The sequence below is a fragment of the Galeopterus variegatus genome, unplaced genomic scaffold (assembly GCF_000696425.1).
Source record: "Galeopterus variegatus unplaced genomic scaffold, G_variegatus-3.0.2 Scaffold17150, whole genome shotgun sequence".
Taxonomy (NCBI): Eukaryota; Metazoa; Chordata; class Mammalia; order Dermoptera; family Cynocephalidae; genus Galeopterus; species Galeopterus variegatus.
Genome location: NW_007743261.1, coordinates 1 through 15,562, shown reverse-complemented (window position 1 = coordinate 15,562; position 15,562 = coordinate 1). Strand labels below are relative to the sequence as shown.

Below are 15,562 nucleotides of genomic sequence, written 5' to 3'. Positions count from 1 at the left end.
AAAAACAAGCAGGAAGCCAAATGCAACCACAGTGAAGCTAAGGGAAACTGGAAGCAGACCTGAGACATACAGAGCTGCCCTTGCCTGGCGTACTAGCCGGGCAGGCACCGCCAGTGTCTTCACGTGGCCAGGAGCGGGGGACTAGGCTTTTACAAAACTTTATCTCAGGGGTTGGCCCGTGGCTCACTCGGTAGAGTGCGGTGCTGGTAACACCAAGGCCCCGGGTTCGGATCCCATATAGGGATGGCCGGTTCGCTCACTGGGTGAGCGTGGTGCTGACAACACCAAGCCAAGGGTTAAGATCCCCTTACCGGTCATCTTTTAAAAAGAAAAAAAAAAAAAAACTTTATCTCAGCCTAAGGGTCAGAGTGGGCCTTCATTTCACCAGATAAGCAGGAAAGTGGAATCCTTCTGAGCAAGAACAGTCCCCTAATCCATTGCTTATCAAGGTGGCCAAAATCTGTTAAGAAAAACCCGTACTACCTAAGCCCACTTCCCTTCCTGCGAAAATGGCCAAACCTCAGCAGTACCACTTCCCCACACTGACCCTGGGCGGGGCAGGAGAGGCAAGTCAGGCGCTCATCTGCAAGCCCAGGAGCAAGAGCCTCTGAGGCCTGAGCCCAGCCTGCCATGGTCACATGATCCACTAGGCCTCTCCTAAAGCTTTGTTCCTGCAAGCTATGGATTCTGTAACAGCTGGTGACTGGGCAAGGGACATCAGAGTGGACAAGGGCAGCATGCCTCAGTGAGCTGATGGCTAGATGGCCAATGGAGACAGCAGTTGAACAGGTGGGGCCGGAGGTAGCCGGCATTCTCTGAGGGACAGGGACCAAAAGCAGCAAGCAGCTCCCCAGGCCAAGAGCCTCCGCAGCAGTGGAGGGCAGGACAAGCCCACCTGGGCTCTTTTCTGTCCTTCTATTCTAAGGACAGTTGCACCTCAACATTTGACACCAATATTTTTCCATTTTCAATTGGTGGACTTATTTCAGCCCCCGACACTCCCAAAAGGAGGTGACCAGGCAAAGATTGGGGGGAAGCGGTGGGTTGACATTAATTGATAGGAGTGGCTCCGAGCAGTTCATGCTGCCTTATCTCTCTCTCCTTTGGATAGCGTGTGTCCGCCAGAGTCCGCGGGGTCGGTGATTAATAGGGGCCATCACTCACTGTCCGGGACGGCTGAAAGGCAGCAGGGAGGGGGTGGCCCTCCCCAGAACTGAGATAACAAGCAGCAGGAATAATGAGTGGTGTCACTCCACTTTTCATTTTGATGGAAAGTCATTACGGGAGTCAACGCCAGCGACAAAGAGCCATGAATCAACTGCTCTGCTATGAAATTAAAATCGAATTGCTGGCCACCCCAACCCCTACCCTTCCTGGGAAATGGGGATGCGTAGGTAGCTTGGGAGAGGGGTGCTATCCCGGGGTGGGCTCTATCCAATCAGAGCAGGCAGTTATGGGCAGGAAGTGGACAGGCAGCTAGTGAAGGTGACAACTCCTGTCTCCACCTTGTTTATCAGACCCTTCCTCCCTAAACCGCATTTTCCCTCTGCCTGGAGGTAAGCTGTGATTAAAAGGAAAGTACGGATTTGCTGGCTCCAGCAAGGCGGCTGCTTGACTGCTCCCCCTGGGCTTCTGGCCTGAGGGGGGCAGCCTGGGCCTGGTTATGGAAAGGGGCCCAGCTGACACGGCCATCCCAGAGCCCCTTGCTAAACCATTTGCAGATATTAATCTGGGGCCCTCCTTGTGACCAGGAGCAAAGAGGGAAAGTCCTTAACCTGGAGCTCCACAGTGACAACCGATGGCCCAGGGAGTCTGCCTAGATCAAGAATCCCATGAAAACAGGGGCATAGCCTTAACTTCAGGCCCAGAGTAGCAGTATGAGTATAAGTACTATTGTTTATTATAGTCTTTTCCTCTTTTTTTAAGTCCAACTAGATGAACTAGAAGCAGCAGCTGTGGTTACAGGCAGACGGCCACATGGCCAATCAACACAGCTTCTGGAAAAGAGACCAGTAAGTGCCAAGGTCACAATCCAGGTGTTGGTTCCTTCCCGTGGCTTTCTGTCCTCCAGTCTGCCTGGTCTCTTGCTGGGAAGGGCCCAACAATATCATCCCTGGCTGTCCCACTTCAATCCCAGAGGCTGAGAAGACGTGGAGAGTGTCACAGAGAGGTTCCCATCAGGTTCACGGGGCGCCCGTTGTACCTCTTAGAGATGTCAGCTTCAATCTGAAAGACAGCGATAGCAAGTGGGAGGGAAGCAGAGAGGCGCAGGGTCCTCGCTCTGCAGAGACTGGGACCTCCCACCGGCAGGTTCCCCTTTCTCATCTTACCAGCTTCTGCAGCTCCCTTGTCTTCTCCAGCAACAGGTCTAACTTGGGCTCCAGAGCTGCCTGCTCCTGAAGCGCCTCCTGCTGCTTCTGCACCATCAGTTCTTTCTTCAGGGCCAGGAGCTGGGACTGCTTCAGCTTCTGCTGGAGGAATTCCGTCACTCGGTCCACATACCTGTGCAGGGCACTCAGGTGAGTGTTTGGTGTAGCTGTGCACCCTGAGCATTCCCATTCAACTGCTGGAAAAGGTGAAGCTTGGTAAACCAAATCCCTGATTGGCCTCTCACCTGCACATCCTTAAATCTTTTTTTTTTTTTGTATAAGGAATACGCACTCTGGTATGCAGATTCTGCCTGCATACTTCAAACCACCCCATCTTGACCCAAGAGAGCCCCCAGTAGAAGGTGATGTCCAGAGGCAGGGATGAAGTGTTAAGGGGTCCCAGAAGAGCTCAAGATGGCAGGGTCTGCATCAAGGGGAAAGCCAGACCTTGGGGAGGCCAAGATCATAAACAGGTGTTGCATTCGAAGATTGGTGAGCTGGCCAATCAGATCCTGTAGCACTGACACCATGGTAACCATCTTCCCTTTGGTCTGGCCCTGCAGGATGGCTGGAGCCAGCTGGAACTGGCTCACGGACAGGATGTCTGCCTCCTCACTCATCTCCACTGCCCTCTGGGACAAGAAGATCTCGAGCTGAGGACGGAAGAGGAATTGGTTCAGACTGATAAAAGAACGTCAGAAGCTAAGCCCTCAGACTGCTTGAAATGCAAGAACGAGAAGTGAGGGCTAGATTCTGGGTGAGGAGGCTTTTTCCTCCGAAAGCTTTTATTGCTAGAAACTCATTGACTACAACGTGAGAGCGCAGGGCAGCCACTCTTCAGCACCCCATTCCCATCTCAAGCCTACCAAGCTCTGGACCTCCATCATTCCTCCCCAGCCCGTGGAGCAGATAACTAAGAAAACAGAGACTCAAAGGGTTCTCTTTACTCCAGTGAGATACTGATTTTCTCTCCATGGGAGGAATGAGCTTCACAGACCAGGAATCCATGTTTGAGCTCTGGATTAAGAAAAGACTAGAAAGGGCCGGCCCGGTGGCGCACTGGAGAGTGCGCCGCTTGGGAGTGTGGTGGCGCTCCCGCCGAGGGTTGCGATCCCGTTACCGGTCAGTAAAAAAGACATAAAGGAAAAAAAAAAAAAAAAAAAGAAGAGACTAGAAAGAATAGGAGAACCAGCTACCTATCTTGTTAATCTTATTCTGCCATAAAAACTTGACACCCTTTGCCCTCCTCTCCTCTTGAGGCTAGGAGGTGTCTCCCTGAGCAGAAAGAGGAGGGAACTGAGTGAGGACTGAGAATCTTCAGCAGGCCAGTGGGAAGGGAACAGACCCAGAGATTAACAAAGACAGGCCCCCATCTTCCCAGTTCCATAACGAAGGTCCAAGAACATGGGCCCCTTACTCTGGGCTGCCCAGCACCTTAGCCACAGGGACCGTATTTAAACACAAATGAGATCACGCTGCTCTCAACCTGCTCAAAACCTCCAACAGCTTCCTGGTTCACTTGGAGTCAAACCAACGTTCAGACTCTCTCTCTGAGCCCTTCCACTCACCACCCCCTCCAAGCTCCTTCTGCTCAGCCACACTGGCCTCCTTGCTGCTGGTCAAACGTGCAAGGCACATGCCCACCTCGGGGCCTTTGCAGCTACTCCCTCAGCCCGGGAAGCCCTCCTGCCAGACATCTGCATGGTGCTCTCTGCACCACCTGCAGTCTGGACCTACTGGTCACCTTCCCTGACCACCAGATACAAAAGCATAGCCCCTCCCAGGAATCCTGTCTCCCTCCCCTGCTTTCTTTTGCTCCTTAGTATTTAGTACCACCTAACATACTGCATCTTTTACTTATTTATCTTGCTTCTTCTCTGCCTTCCCCACCACAATATAAGCTCCATGAGGTCAAGGACTTTGACTGTTTCATTCACTACTCAATCCCTGGTGCCTAAGATGCTGCCAGGTGCTTAGGAGGTACATGATAAATATTAATTGAATGAATGGGTGTATACTGATACGTGAGGCTCCTGTTCCAGAACATGGAACACATTCAGCACCATTCACACAACAGAAAGGGTCAATGTAGGTGTCTGGAGCGATGCCACCTGTGTTGGTATCAGGCCTCCCCCACATCTCCCAGAGATGACAGTACCTCCATGAGCTCATCAATGAACTGATTCCGAGTCTCAGGGTATTCAAGAAGTGTCAGAGCGTCTGAGCCCCTGGCAACACCTTCTGGAGCTGCCAGGAAGAGAGACAGAGAAGTGACATATCTGAGGACTAGAGAAGGAAAAGACCCTTAAGTTTGAGATGCCCTTGGTGGATTAATATGGACAGAGATAGTGTACTGAAGCCAAGTCCTGTCCCAACCCAGGGGGAAAGTTACCCTTTCCCATGTGTCTCAGCCTTAATCAGGCACTACTGCCAAGGCCCAGCCTGTGAAGAGGGACACAGAGCTGCGTTCAGAACAGCAGAAAGGCCAGTTTGGCTCTCAACTTGGTGGGCGGCAGGAGGTAAAGTTTCATCCTGCAATGCCCTCTAGTGGCTCACACTGCTACATCCTTTCTGCTGGTGGGAAGCGGGGGAAGGGGGTCAGGTCAGACTTCAGGGCCCACCGACCCCCCTGGAACCCTCCCACAGAAGAGCTGGCCCACATTTGATCTCTAAAAAGTTGAGAGTTTCTAGACTTAATTTCGAGAATTCTCCCTGTCCTCCTCCACTCACAGTCTCATCAAGATTTTGAGAAAGTTAAATGTGGGAGAAACCTAACTCAGTACTGCATTTTTTCTGTTTCTAGACATAGGGCCCTTGAGCACCTGACCTTTGCCAAGGCTGCAGGGGACAGTGCACTTACCCTGGGTTCCTGCTTCCAGCACTGTGATCTGCAAAGCAGCAGCATTGTCTCCCCAGTCTATCTCATCACCCCCTGGCTCCTAGATGGAAGAAGGACCCCAGCAATGTCGGGAGAAGTTCCCCGAGGCAAGGGAGCCGAAATAAACTCCAGCCCTTGGTAAGTTCAATGACTGCACACTCCAACTGCATTAAGGACATGCAGCCCTGATGCAGGTGACAAAGATGGCAGTGTGGGCCCATTTATGTTGCTGCCTCTTCCCTGCTTTGTAGAGTCACCACCTGCCTATATCACAACACCTTGCCTCACACACCAGCAGAAGGGAGGACAAAAGTCTGACATGTCACTTTTGAAACTCTGTCTCCTGGGACTACATCTGGTCTTAGAACTATGAACTTCAAGTGACACCTTTACAGACACAGACAACACTTTCCTTATGGCTGAAGCAGCAATCACAGAAGTCCTCAGAGAGACGGGCCAAGAGGGCATTCTAACCTTTGAGTCTGATTCCAGGGGGATGTGCCAGTCAATTGCAGCTACCTCAGCAGAGATGCCGGAGTCAGTACCCTCGGAAACCGCCTCTACCCCAAAGTCACCCCAGTCAATCTGGAAAGGGAAAAAGAGTGTCAGCTTGCAGAAGGTGGGTTAAAAAAAAAAGGGAGGCCCTGCCTTCCTGCAGGCCTCAGATGCTCCTGCAGGAAAGCACACATTCAAATGCAATGGCCTCCAAGCTCCCCACAAGAGATCCCATCTTCAGAGAGCTCATGTGACTGAGGGTTCCTAGTTCAAAACCAACCAGCTTGCTGAGCCTCTTCAGCACTCATCTATACACTGGTCTCAAAGTCAGAAAAATAAAGGAGTAGGGCCCAGAAGGGGCCCTTCCACCTATAGTCTTTCTCACAGAAAACCCCCTTCTTCCTTCTGGGATCTGAATTCAGGTCTTAGGGTTTGGGCTATGGTGGGAGAGGAGCAGCAGCTCTCACTCAGCCCCCAGTGTTTCTGCGGAGGGCGGCCCACACAAGTCACATGAGGCTTGTCTTACCGCATCTTCTTCCACCTGCTCAGGAGGCTCCTCAAGGTGTGGTCGCTCCACCACCAACGGCTCTGTCCCCGTCCTCCATTCATACACTGTTGAGTTTCCCCGCTTCTGCACGAATCGCAGCATCGGCAACACCTGCTCGGTGGGGCTTCAACAGGACACAAAACTGACTCCCCTGCTGAGCACTCCTGAAGCCAGCACTGGGCTTCAGCTTCGGCTACATGGTCAAGCGGGCAAGGCTCCCATGGGTTCAAGTGTGTAAAATAAAGCCCAAATGTTACATAGGAAAACACGAGTGGAGAATAGCGAAGGGTCACAGGAGAGGCACACCCTACCCCTGCTGGAGAGAAGCTGACGTCCTTTTTACCTTTCACATACAAACTCCACACAGGCCTGGTACAGGTCGATGGCTTCCCCCAGGCACTGAGCCCCTGTCCCAATCTCAACCAGTTGACTGGGCAGGTCCTTCACTAGGGCCAGCAGTTCTCTTCGGACATTGTCTCCCTAGAGAGGGTAGAAGAGGGGGGCTAAGACAGAAGTGGTAGGAACAGATTAAAGAAAACATCAAAAGACTGAAGACAGGCGAGAGAGACACTGGCCCAAGAGAGGTCCAAGCCGGCTGAGAAGGGAGTCTTGCCCAGCAGCACAGGATCAGGCCCAGGAAGGCAGACAGGGGCCCCCCACTCACCGTGATGCCGTACTGCTTGCAGGAGTGGTAAAACTGCTCCCGCATCGCAGCAGCCCCTGCCTGGCCCTCCTCCTCCTTGCGGCTGTATTCTTGCTGTAGCTGCTGGCACTTGGTGATCTGCTTCTTCAGTGAGGGTATCTCATAGTTGACGTTCCGAACCAGAAGGCTAGAGAGTTCCACTGGGAAGGGCCCAGGAAATTCACCCCAGGACACCCACACCCTAAGGCAGGCATGCCCCAGGGTTCACACCAATATACCCTTGTGAGGTGGCGAAGGGCATGGGGTTCCCCTTCCTAGCTGTGGAATCTAAGACAAGTATTTAACTTCTCTAACCCAACCCTCATCTATAAAGCAGGGACAATAATATTTACGTGAGGATGAACAGAGAATCCATACAGAACACCAAGCACAATTCCTTGCATTGAGTAGGTGCTTGGTAAATATTCGCTATTATGATTATACTATTCAAAAATACAACCCCAACTACCATCAGCCCTTTAGTTGCTCTCTCTTTGGCACCTGATATGGCCTCAGGATGACCCCTGCCTCTTCTGCCTGGTAGAATGGGGGTGCTGGGGGGTGGGGGCAGCATACTCCACGTAAACAAGAGGTGACTAGTGGAAGACCCACACCCACCAACTTGGTCAGGCACAGCAAACGCCCACCACCTGCCTGATCTTTCTCCTCCCTCCAGCACTCTGTGGAATTGATTTCCCACCTACAAACAGGCAGCATCTACACTCCAGCCTCTACCCACACATAGACCGTGTCTCCTATAAGCCTGATGTCTCAGATCTCTGGGCGCGGGCTTCCCTATGGATGCCAGGACTCCCCGAATGGGCCAGTTTACCTAAGTAGGTGTTGTCCTTCTCATACAGTGCTATGATCTCCTGCCAATCCTGAGCAGGAAGAAAAGGAGAAAGTAAGCCAGAAAAGCACTCACAGCCACATCCCAGCCCAGTCCCTGAATAGGGGAGGCTCTCTCAGTCTTCACATCAAATCAAATACACGCTCCATGTCCTTCAACTCCTAACCTCACTGGACCACCCACTTCATTTCAAGAAGGTGGCGCCAATGAGCAATCCCAAAGCAGTGGGTCTGAAAATTTAAACCTGGGGGCAGGATCTACTTTTGGCACAAACTACAGAGACAGAAATTTTAGGAAACATTCTGTGTAGGCATTTCCACCAGATCCTCAGAGAGTCCAGAGAGGCTCTGACCCACAGACTGGATGTCCCCAGCTGTACCTTACCGGCCCTCACTCCACACTTGCCTTCATCCGCTGTGAAGAGTACCGGCCAAAAATATTTTTCGTGGATGCCTCAGTGCCTTTGAGAAGGTCCACGATTCTTAGGCAGTGGAAGTAGTGAATGTCTGGAAAGCAAGGAAGAGCAAGGACTCTGAGAATTACAACACAGTTGTCCCTCACTCTCCATGGGGGATTGGTTCTGGGACCTCCCATGGATACCAAATCCATGGACACTCAAGTACCTGATATAAAATGGCATAGAATTTGCATATACCAACACACATCCTCCTGTATACTTTAAGCCATCTCTAGATTACTTATAACACCTAACACAATGCAAATGCAAATGCTATGTAAGTAGTGGCTATACTGAATTGTTTAGGGAATAATGACAAGAATAAAAACCAGTACATTTCAATAGAGATGCAATTTTTTGTTCGAATATTTTTGCTCTGCGGTTGGTTGAATCCATACGTGCAGAACCCATAGATACGGTACCTTCCTCACCTACTCTGGCCACTGCAGGGGTGTGACTCATGTATACTACACAGCCAGTAATTTTAGCATGGAGCTCTGACCTTCATCATTTTGTTTTGGAAGAAACCAGCATCTATACCCCAAATAAAAATCTTTCTTTCTCACTAGGGGTCAGCCCTGGTGGCTAAACAACAAGAGAGCAGTTCAGCTGATACATACTGCTCCAGGAGAGAGGGGATGGAGGGACATAGCCCTAAAGCACTCACAGGATCCAGAGAGCAGCTGGGCAATCTCTTCACTCTCTGGCATGTCCTGGATGGCAGCATTGATCTTCTCTCGGATTGTCAGCACCAGACTCTGCCATTTCAGGTTGCAATGCCTTCTGTCCACTAGCCAGTCTACAAGAGAAACACCCAAATCACAGCATTCCCACTCATGCCATCAACACTCCGTTACTCATTCAAGTGAAATACACTGAGATATGAGCTAAAGGTTACATCGGTTAAGGCACAGGGATCATGGGAAGATGGGAATAAAGGCAGGCCCGAAGAGATGCTTGGTGCTAAACAGACTCTGACAATCTGACTTCATCTGCAGTATGATTTTTATAGAGCAAGTGCCTCAACACAGAAATAAAGAAAAACTTTAAATTGGTCCTGACTTGAAAGTGCCACTTTTTTTTTCAAAGTGCCATTTCGACCATTCTAAATTCTCCATAATATTTTTGCTTCTTTGGGTAATTATATCTTTCTTTTTTTTTTTTTTAAAAAGATGACCGGTAAGGGGATCTTAACCCTTGACTTGGTGTCAGCACCACACTCACCCAGTGAGCAAACCGGCCATCCCTATATGGGATCCGAACCCGGGGCCTTGGTGTTATCAGCACCGCACTCTACCGAGTGAGCCACGGGCCGGCCCAATTATATCTTTCTTGCTGACAGAGGATGCTGTCCAGCTTCCACTTCCTCAGGCTGGGATTAACCATGACAATGGAAAATACAAGATGATTATGCCAAGTACTGAATGAATGAACAAATGCAAAGCCCCTAATACCAACAGCGTCCTAAGGACTAGATAACACTGGTCTACTTTTAACAGTAAGGTACCACCCTGCACATATGCATACCAGTGGCTGCCCTCTCAGAGACTGGGCCCACATTTGTGGCTTGAGAGCCATGCACGTTTCCTCAGTAGGAGAGAGCAAAGGACTAGGCTTTGTGGTTAGGTGGTTCTGGGTTCTAATTATCAGGTTTCTGGGGCAAGTCTCTCAACCTCTCTGTGCCTCAGTTTCCCATGGAAAATGGGCATAATATGACACTGAGTACAGAGGGGAATTAGGTAAAGCACTGAGTACTGTGCCTGGCACATGGCAAAGACTCAATAAATCTTAGTGATCTTCATTTTTATAATGTCAGCTGCCTACAACAGCACCTGGTATGGAGCAAACCATTAATGAATGGTTGTTGTTTTATTGGTCCTTTTCGTGACCAAGGACAAGCTCACACACCAAGAGTACACATGCGCTGAAGAGGTGGGACAATCTGAAGGGAAGTTAAAGAAGCTCCACTGGTGGCCACTGCATGGGATGGACTAAATGGCCCCATATAGTGGTGAATTCAGAACCTTGGCCCTTGTTAATAAATCTGCCAACTGGTCAAACATTGGGTCTCACAATAGTATCAGTTACACTCCCTCCGTTGTATTCCTCTCAATTTTTCAGAAAGAAAAATTCAGTCAATATCATAGAACCAGAACCAAAGGGCTGAGACAGCAAACAGCGTCTTAAGGACAAGACTGGCATCAAACCCATGAATCCAATGAGCATTTAAAAATGCTGGAAGGGTACAGCCGGCCCGTGGCTCACTCGGGAGAGTGCGGTGCTGATAACACCAAGACCACGGGTTCAGATCCTATATAGGGATGGCCGGTTTGCTCACTGGCTGAGCGTGGTGCTGACAACACCAAGCCAAGGGTTAAGATCCCCTTACCCATCATCTTTAAAAAAATAAAAAATAAAAATGCTGGAAGGGGCTGGTGGGTTAGCTCAGTTAGTTAGAGTGCAGCCTTATAATTCCAAGGTCATTGGTTCGGATCCTGGTACCCATTAGCCACAAAAAAAAAAAAAAAAAAAAAAAAAAGGAATAATAATAATTGTATCAACTATGTCATAATGAAAAATAATAAAATAAAAAAATAAATTAAAATGCCGGGAGCTGTGCATATGCCCTGGCACGGTCAGAATGAAGAGGCCCTTCTTTGGCTCTGAACTGGGGAGGAGGTCTGAAGACCAGATGCAGACAACCTGGAGAGGTCCTGGCCACTAAAAGAGCTTTTTTTCCAACTGGGTCTAATGTCCCTCTTCCTCCTAAAATCAAGGGGGAGATGGAATCTTTTAAAAAGAAAGGAGGGATAGTTTTTATTGGCATACTGCAAAAAGCATGCCCATTGAGCCGAACAGACTTAAAGTTCCACTTTCAGATCTGCCACTCAGTAGTTGACCATCTTTAAAGCAAGGCATCTATCCTTTGTGCCTGGATGATATCATATTATCAATGTTAAAGAAGAAAACGTAGGTTTTTCAAGTACAGACTCTGTACAAGTACATGGTTCCTTCCCGCTGCTCTCAGAAGCATGTCTGCCCACAGATGGGGCACAGAACAAGGCGAGTGGTCGGCGCCTCAACCCAGGCCTCCAGGTGTCAGAGCTCCCGGCTGTTGGTGACAGGGGCCGAAGAACAGGCCTCCCCCCCGACAGCCGGCTGCGTGAGTGCATCCCCTCCTACCGAGCAGCTTGCTGGTCTGGATGTCGATGGGCACGTGCTGATGGTCCTGGAAGGAGACACGGTGGGGAGGGGGGCGTGAGCGCGGGGAGGGGACGCGCCACTCGCGCGCTCATTTCACGGTCCCAACCGCCACCCTGCGGGGCCAGAACGACGGGTCTGGAGGGCCGCGCCCCGGAGTAAGGCCGGAGACGAGGGTCCCCAGCCGACCCCAGTTCCCCCAGCTCCTGTCCTCACACCTGCATCTTCCTCCACTTCCGCTTCCGGCTGGAGACCCGGGCCTGCCCCGCCCCGCCACCAATCCAGAGCCGGCGTGGCTGAGCCTCAGTTTAGACACAAACAGGCTTCCCTCGGCCACGTCGCCGCCTTCCGCAGAGCCAACAGGGGCGCAAGCTCCACCCCCTGGCTGCAAGCCCCGCCCACCAGAGACTCCGTATGGCTGAAGCTGAGCCGGGGGGCGGGGAAACAGAGGACAGCCAATGGGTGACGCGAGGTGGGCTCAGGGCCGGGAAGGGGCGGGGGCACTCGGAAAGGGCTGCAGCGTCGGCGCGATCGCGGCAGGCGGCGCCCGAGAGCCGGTCGGGGCCGCTTCCTCCCCGGGCTGGCGCGGAACTCTCCGCACGGATTAACGCCCCTGCAGGCAGGGTCCTAGCGCCGAGCTGGACGACGTATTCCAAGGCTGTCGAAAATGCCTTCTAATCTCTTTGCCTCACTTTGCCTTCTGTGACAGTTTGTAGGTCTCTTGTGGCACTTGTCACACTTTGCCTTCCCATTCAGTTATCTAATGAACATGGGTTGAGCACCTGCTTCGTGTTGGGCGATTAGGTAGGGGCGGGAGGAGGGTCGGGGAGGCATCCCAAAGGTAACACCTACCTTGAGTCTTAAAGGAAGAACTGCAGAAAGAGGGGTGACGTGGGAAAGGGTGTTCTGGGGGGGACTGCACACAGACAAAGCTTTAGCGACCACAAACAGTAAGACGGGTACAGGGGACAACAGACAGGCAGGACTGCCAAATTATGTTGCCAGTCCAGTGCAAAATGGAAATGCAGGCTCCCTTGTTAAAAAATTAAGAATTTCCAGACGGCACTGCGTGATCTCACTCCGATGAGGTCGGCCCTGCAGGCAGGCCAACCTCTATGCAGAAAACGGTTTGAGGCAGGGAGTGACCAGAGAGGAGGTGTAAAGGTGAAAGGGTCATATCAAAGGGAGCCTCATTAATGAATTTGAACTTCACCCTGCAGACAGAGAGGAACCACTGAAGGGTTTTAAGGACTTGAGGCTGGGAGGGACCTGCACAGATTGCCTGCAGGGAGGATGGATTCGTAGGAGATAAGAGTAGAGACAGTGAGATTGGAAGGAGGTTATGGCCTGACCTGGGACAGAAGATGTGGGGAGGAGAAAAGGGGCTGGGTTTGAGAGATGTTCAGGAGGAAAATTAACAGGACTTGGCAATTGATTGGCTGTGTGGGTGGGGGAGAGAGACACCAAGGATGACATCTAAGTGGTTGGGTGGGAGTGCCATCACCTGAGACAGGGATATAGGATGCTGAGCAGGTCTTGGGGAGGAGGGGATCTCAGCTTTGAACTTGTGGGGTTGGCAATGCTAGGAGATCCCAGGGTGGAAAGTGTGCAGAAGGCAATTGGGCCTATAATTTTGGGGTTCTGCAGAGTCATCGAGGCTGGAGATACAGTTTGGAGAGTCACAGGCTGGCTGATTTGTGGTCAGGGGGTGGCTGAAGCCAAGGAAGTCTTGAGATTGGCCAAGAAGTGGATAGAGTGAGGAAAGAGTGTGGGATAAAGACAGATTCCCAGGGATCTCACAGAGCTGGGTATGCTATTTCTAAATACTGCCCACACACACCTATCCCCTTCCCCTGTGCAGCACAGCACTTGGGGCTCAGTAAGTTTTTGACTGAACTACATGGTGTATTAGAGCAGCGGGAAGACCTAGATTCCTGCCTAGTGAGATCTTGGACCATTTCCATAATCTCTCTGATAGCCACAGCTTTCTCAATATGGAGATAACACCTATCCTATCTCAGGGTATTTTAAGGTTGAGAGCCTTAAATAAATAAACATACTAGATGTACATAACTCTTTTACAGTTTACAACATACTTCAGGTATATTTTCTCATGCTGTGTAAACTATATATACATGAACATTATATATAATTATTATTATAATTGAAAGCCTTCCCAAAAAATGGCTCATAGGGCAGAACTAAGAGCCTCTTCAGGGCTCTCTCGTGGGAATTTGGCTCCCATCTCAGAGTCCTGACTCAGGCTGTAGGAATTGCTTGGGCTCCCCCATGATTAAACAAACATTGACTGGCTCCAACTGTGTGCTCCGGGCTCTCTGGCACATCCCAAGAAGCAGGGCACTGTCATACCCTCAAGGTGTATCTCTTCCTTAAACCAACAGGCCGGGTAGAATAGGGTAGGGCAGGTCTGGAAGACCCAGCCCTAGTGAGTAGGTGGAAGCAGAGACCACCAGCACATCACCACCACCCGCAGCTCCCCAGGTGACTCACCTGGTAGAGCAGAAGAATAACAGTTCTGCCCAGCTGCTCACCGCAGGGAGGCTGCCCCAGAGCTAAAGAGCGTGGGTCTTGGGCAGCATTCTGCACTTTCCCAAGGCCACAGGGAACTTCAGGGCAGGTGGGCAGATAAGCACATGAATGGTCTGGCATCCAGGGCATTGACTCTGCCTGCAAAGGGGACAATTTGGTCATCGGGGTTCCCAGCATCTGAAAGGAGGCAGGGAGAGTATCCGGGAGGCTTCTTATCATGAATCTCTTAACTCTCTACTGATTTAGCAGGTGGGATACTGGGGGAGGGGCAGCACAGGTAAGAAAAGACACAGCCAGGGCCGTGTCAGCGCTGGACCAGGAAGCACAGGGCCCGAGGTGCTGTGTGTGCAGGCTGCCTCGCCATCTTTGTTGTTGTTGTTGTAAGCTTGCTTATTAAGTGATAACCTTGTGCCACGTGCCAGTGTAGATCTCAATGTTTTACAAGCCGTATCTAATTTGATCCTTCTAATAGTCTCATAATGTGAGTACTATTATTAGCTAGACTTTAAAGGCAAGGGAGCCAAGATCATACAGTCGGTGGTTGGTGGGGCAGGGATTCAAACCCAGGCTTGTCTGGCTCCCTAGCCTGCATTCCTGTCCTCTGTGTGATGTGCCTTCGTTGCTCCTACACCCCCGCCTGCCCCATCCACTTGGCCATAACAGCCCCAAGTCTCTTCCTCCCTCAGTATTCGGCCTGATTCCCACTTTCTCCTCAGTTGCTGTGCCAGGCAGTTGGACTCCCACCCCTGCAGGCCCTGCCCCTTTCAAAAGTTCTCTCTTACCACACCCCACTCTGGGTGAGAGTGCCCAGTATTTATCCTCCTGCAATATCCATTAAAAAAAAGGCTGACCCTTGACATTCAAATAATCCATTTCTTTTATTCACCATATGTTTATTACTTTATGGTCTGTGTGTCTGCTCGCAGCCACACTGATTGGGATGAGAGGGTGTGCATGCCCATGTGTGGTGTATCTGCCTGCTGGGCTGGAAGCCCTGGACACGTAGCAACCTTGCCTGGGCCTCTTGCTGTTTGGAGTCTAATCTCTGTGTTGTTTTTTTCAATCTGTTTCCCCCACTAGTCTGTGAGCATCTTGTGGGTAGGGAGTACAGACTTGTTGATCGCTGTAACCCCAGCCCCTGGCATTGTGTGTCAGGTGCTTAATGGGTGCTTGGAAAGGAAGGAAAGAAAGAAGGTGCGGCCATGTGCAGGAAGGTATTTAATGATGGTGGTGGTCAGGATGAGTGGGGACCGTTATCGGTTAGTCTGGGGGGACGGATGCGAGGTTCCCAGCTTCTTTCCTCGGCCCTCCCTTTACGGCTCAGGACTTGGCGTCAACCCCCCTGAGCCTCTTGGGAGTTGGGGGAGGAAATCAGGGAGAAGAGATTAGGGCTGGGTCAGCTTCTTGAGTTAAGCACAAGCCAATGAAGACCTATGCAGGATTAGCCGGCTGGGTCACGGTAGATTTCTTTACAAATATAAATGCATTTATATATATTTTTTAGTCTGTAGGCACTAGAAAGTCAACTCTCAC

The 15,562-nt window shown here is 50.9% G+C and overlaps 1 protein-coding gene across 1 annotated transcript; it reads right to left on the bottom strand.

The window, feature by feature from the left end:
• Positions 1-2,134: 2,134 nt before the first annotated feature.
• LOC103582637 (CDK5 regulatory subunit-associated protein 3) lies at positions 2,135-11,753 on the bottom strand. Its single transcript, XM_008564184.1, has 14 exons — positions 11,698-11,753; positions 11,462-11,507; positions 8,946-9,077; positions 8,227-8,327; positions 7,804-7,852; positions 6,954-7,132; positions 6,633-6,769; positions 6,269-6,413; positions 5,722-5,832; positions 5,230-5,308; positions 4,528-4,616; positions 2,817-3,022; positions 2,331-2,502; positions 2,135-2,226 (listed from the first exon to the last, which is right to left on the bottom strand). Exons 1-14 carry the CDS (start codon positions 11,701-11,703, stop codon positions 2,161-2,163), a joined length of 1,518 nt encoding a protein of 505 aa, XP_008562406.1. The 5' UTR covers positions 11,704-11,753; the 3' UTR covers positions 2,135-2,160.
• Between the last annotated feature and the right edge of the window lie 3,809 nt (positions 11,754-15,562).

Coding starts and splice junctions, on each gene's coding strand:
- LOC103582637 (XM_008564184.1), bottom strand. Junction 9,078..11,461: donor CCAGACCAGCAAGCTGCTCG/GTAGGAGGGGAT, acceptor TTTCTCTTGTAG/ACTGGCTAGTGGACAGAAGG. Junction 6,414..6,632: donor GTGGAGTTTGTATGTGAAAG/GTAAAAAGGACG, acceptor GTCCTGTTGAAG/CCCCACCGAGCAGGTGTTGC.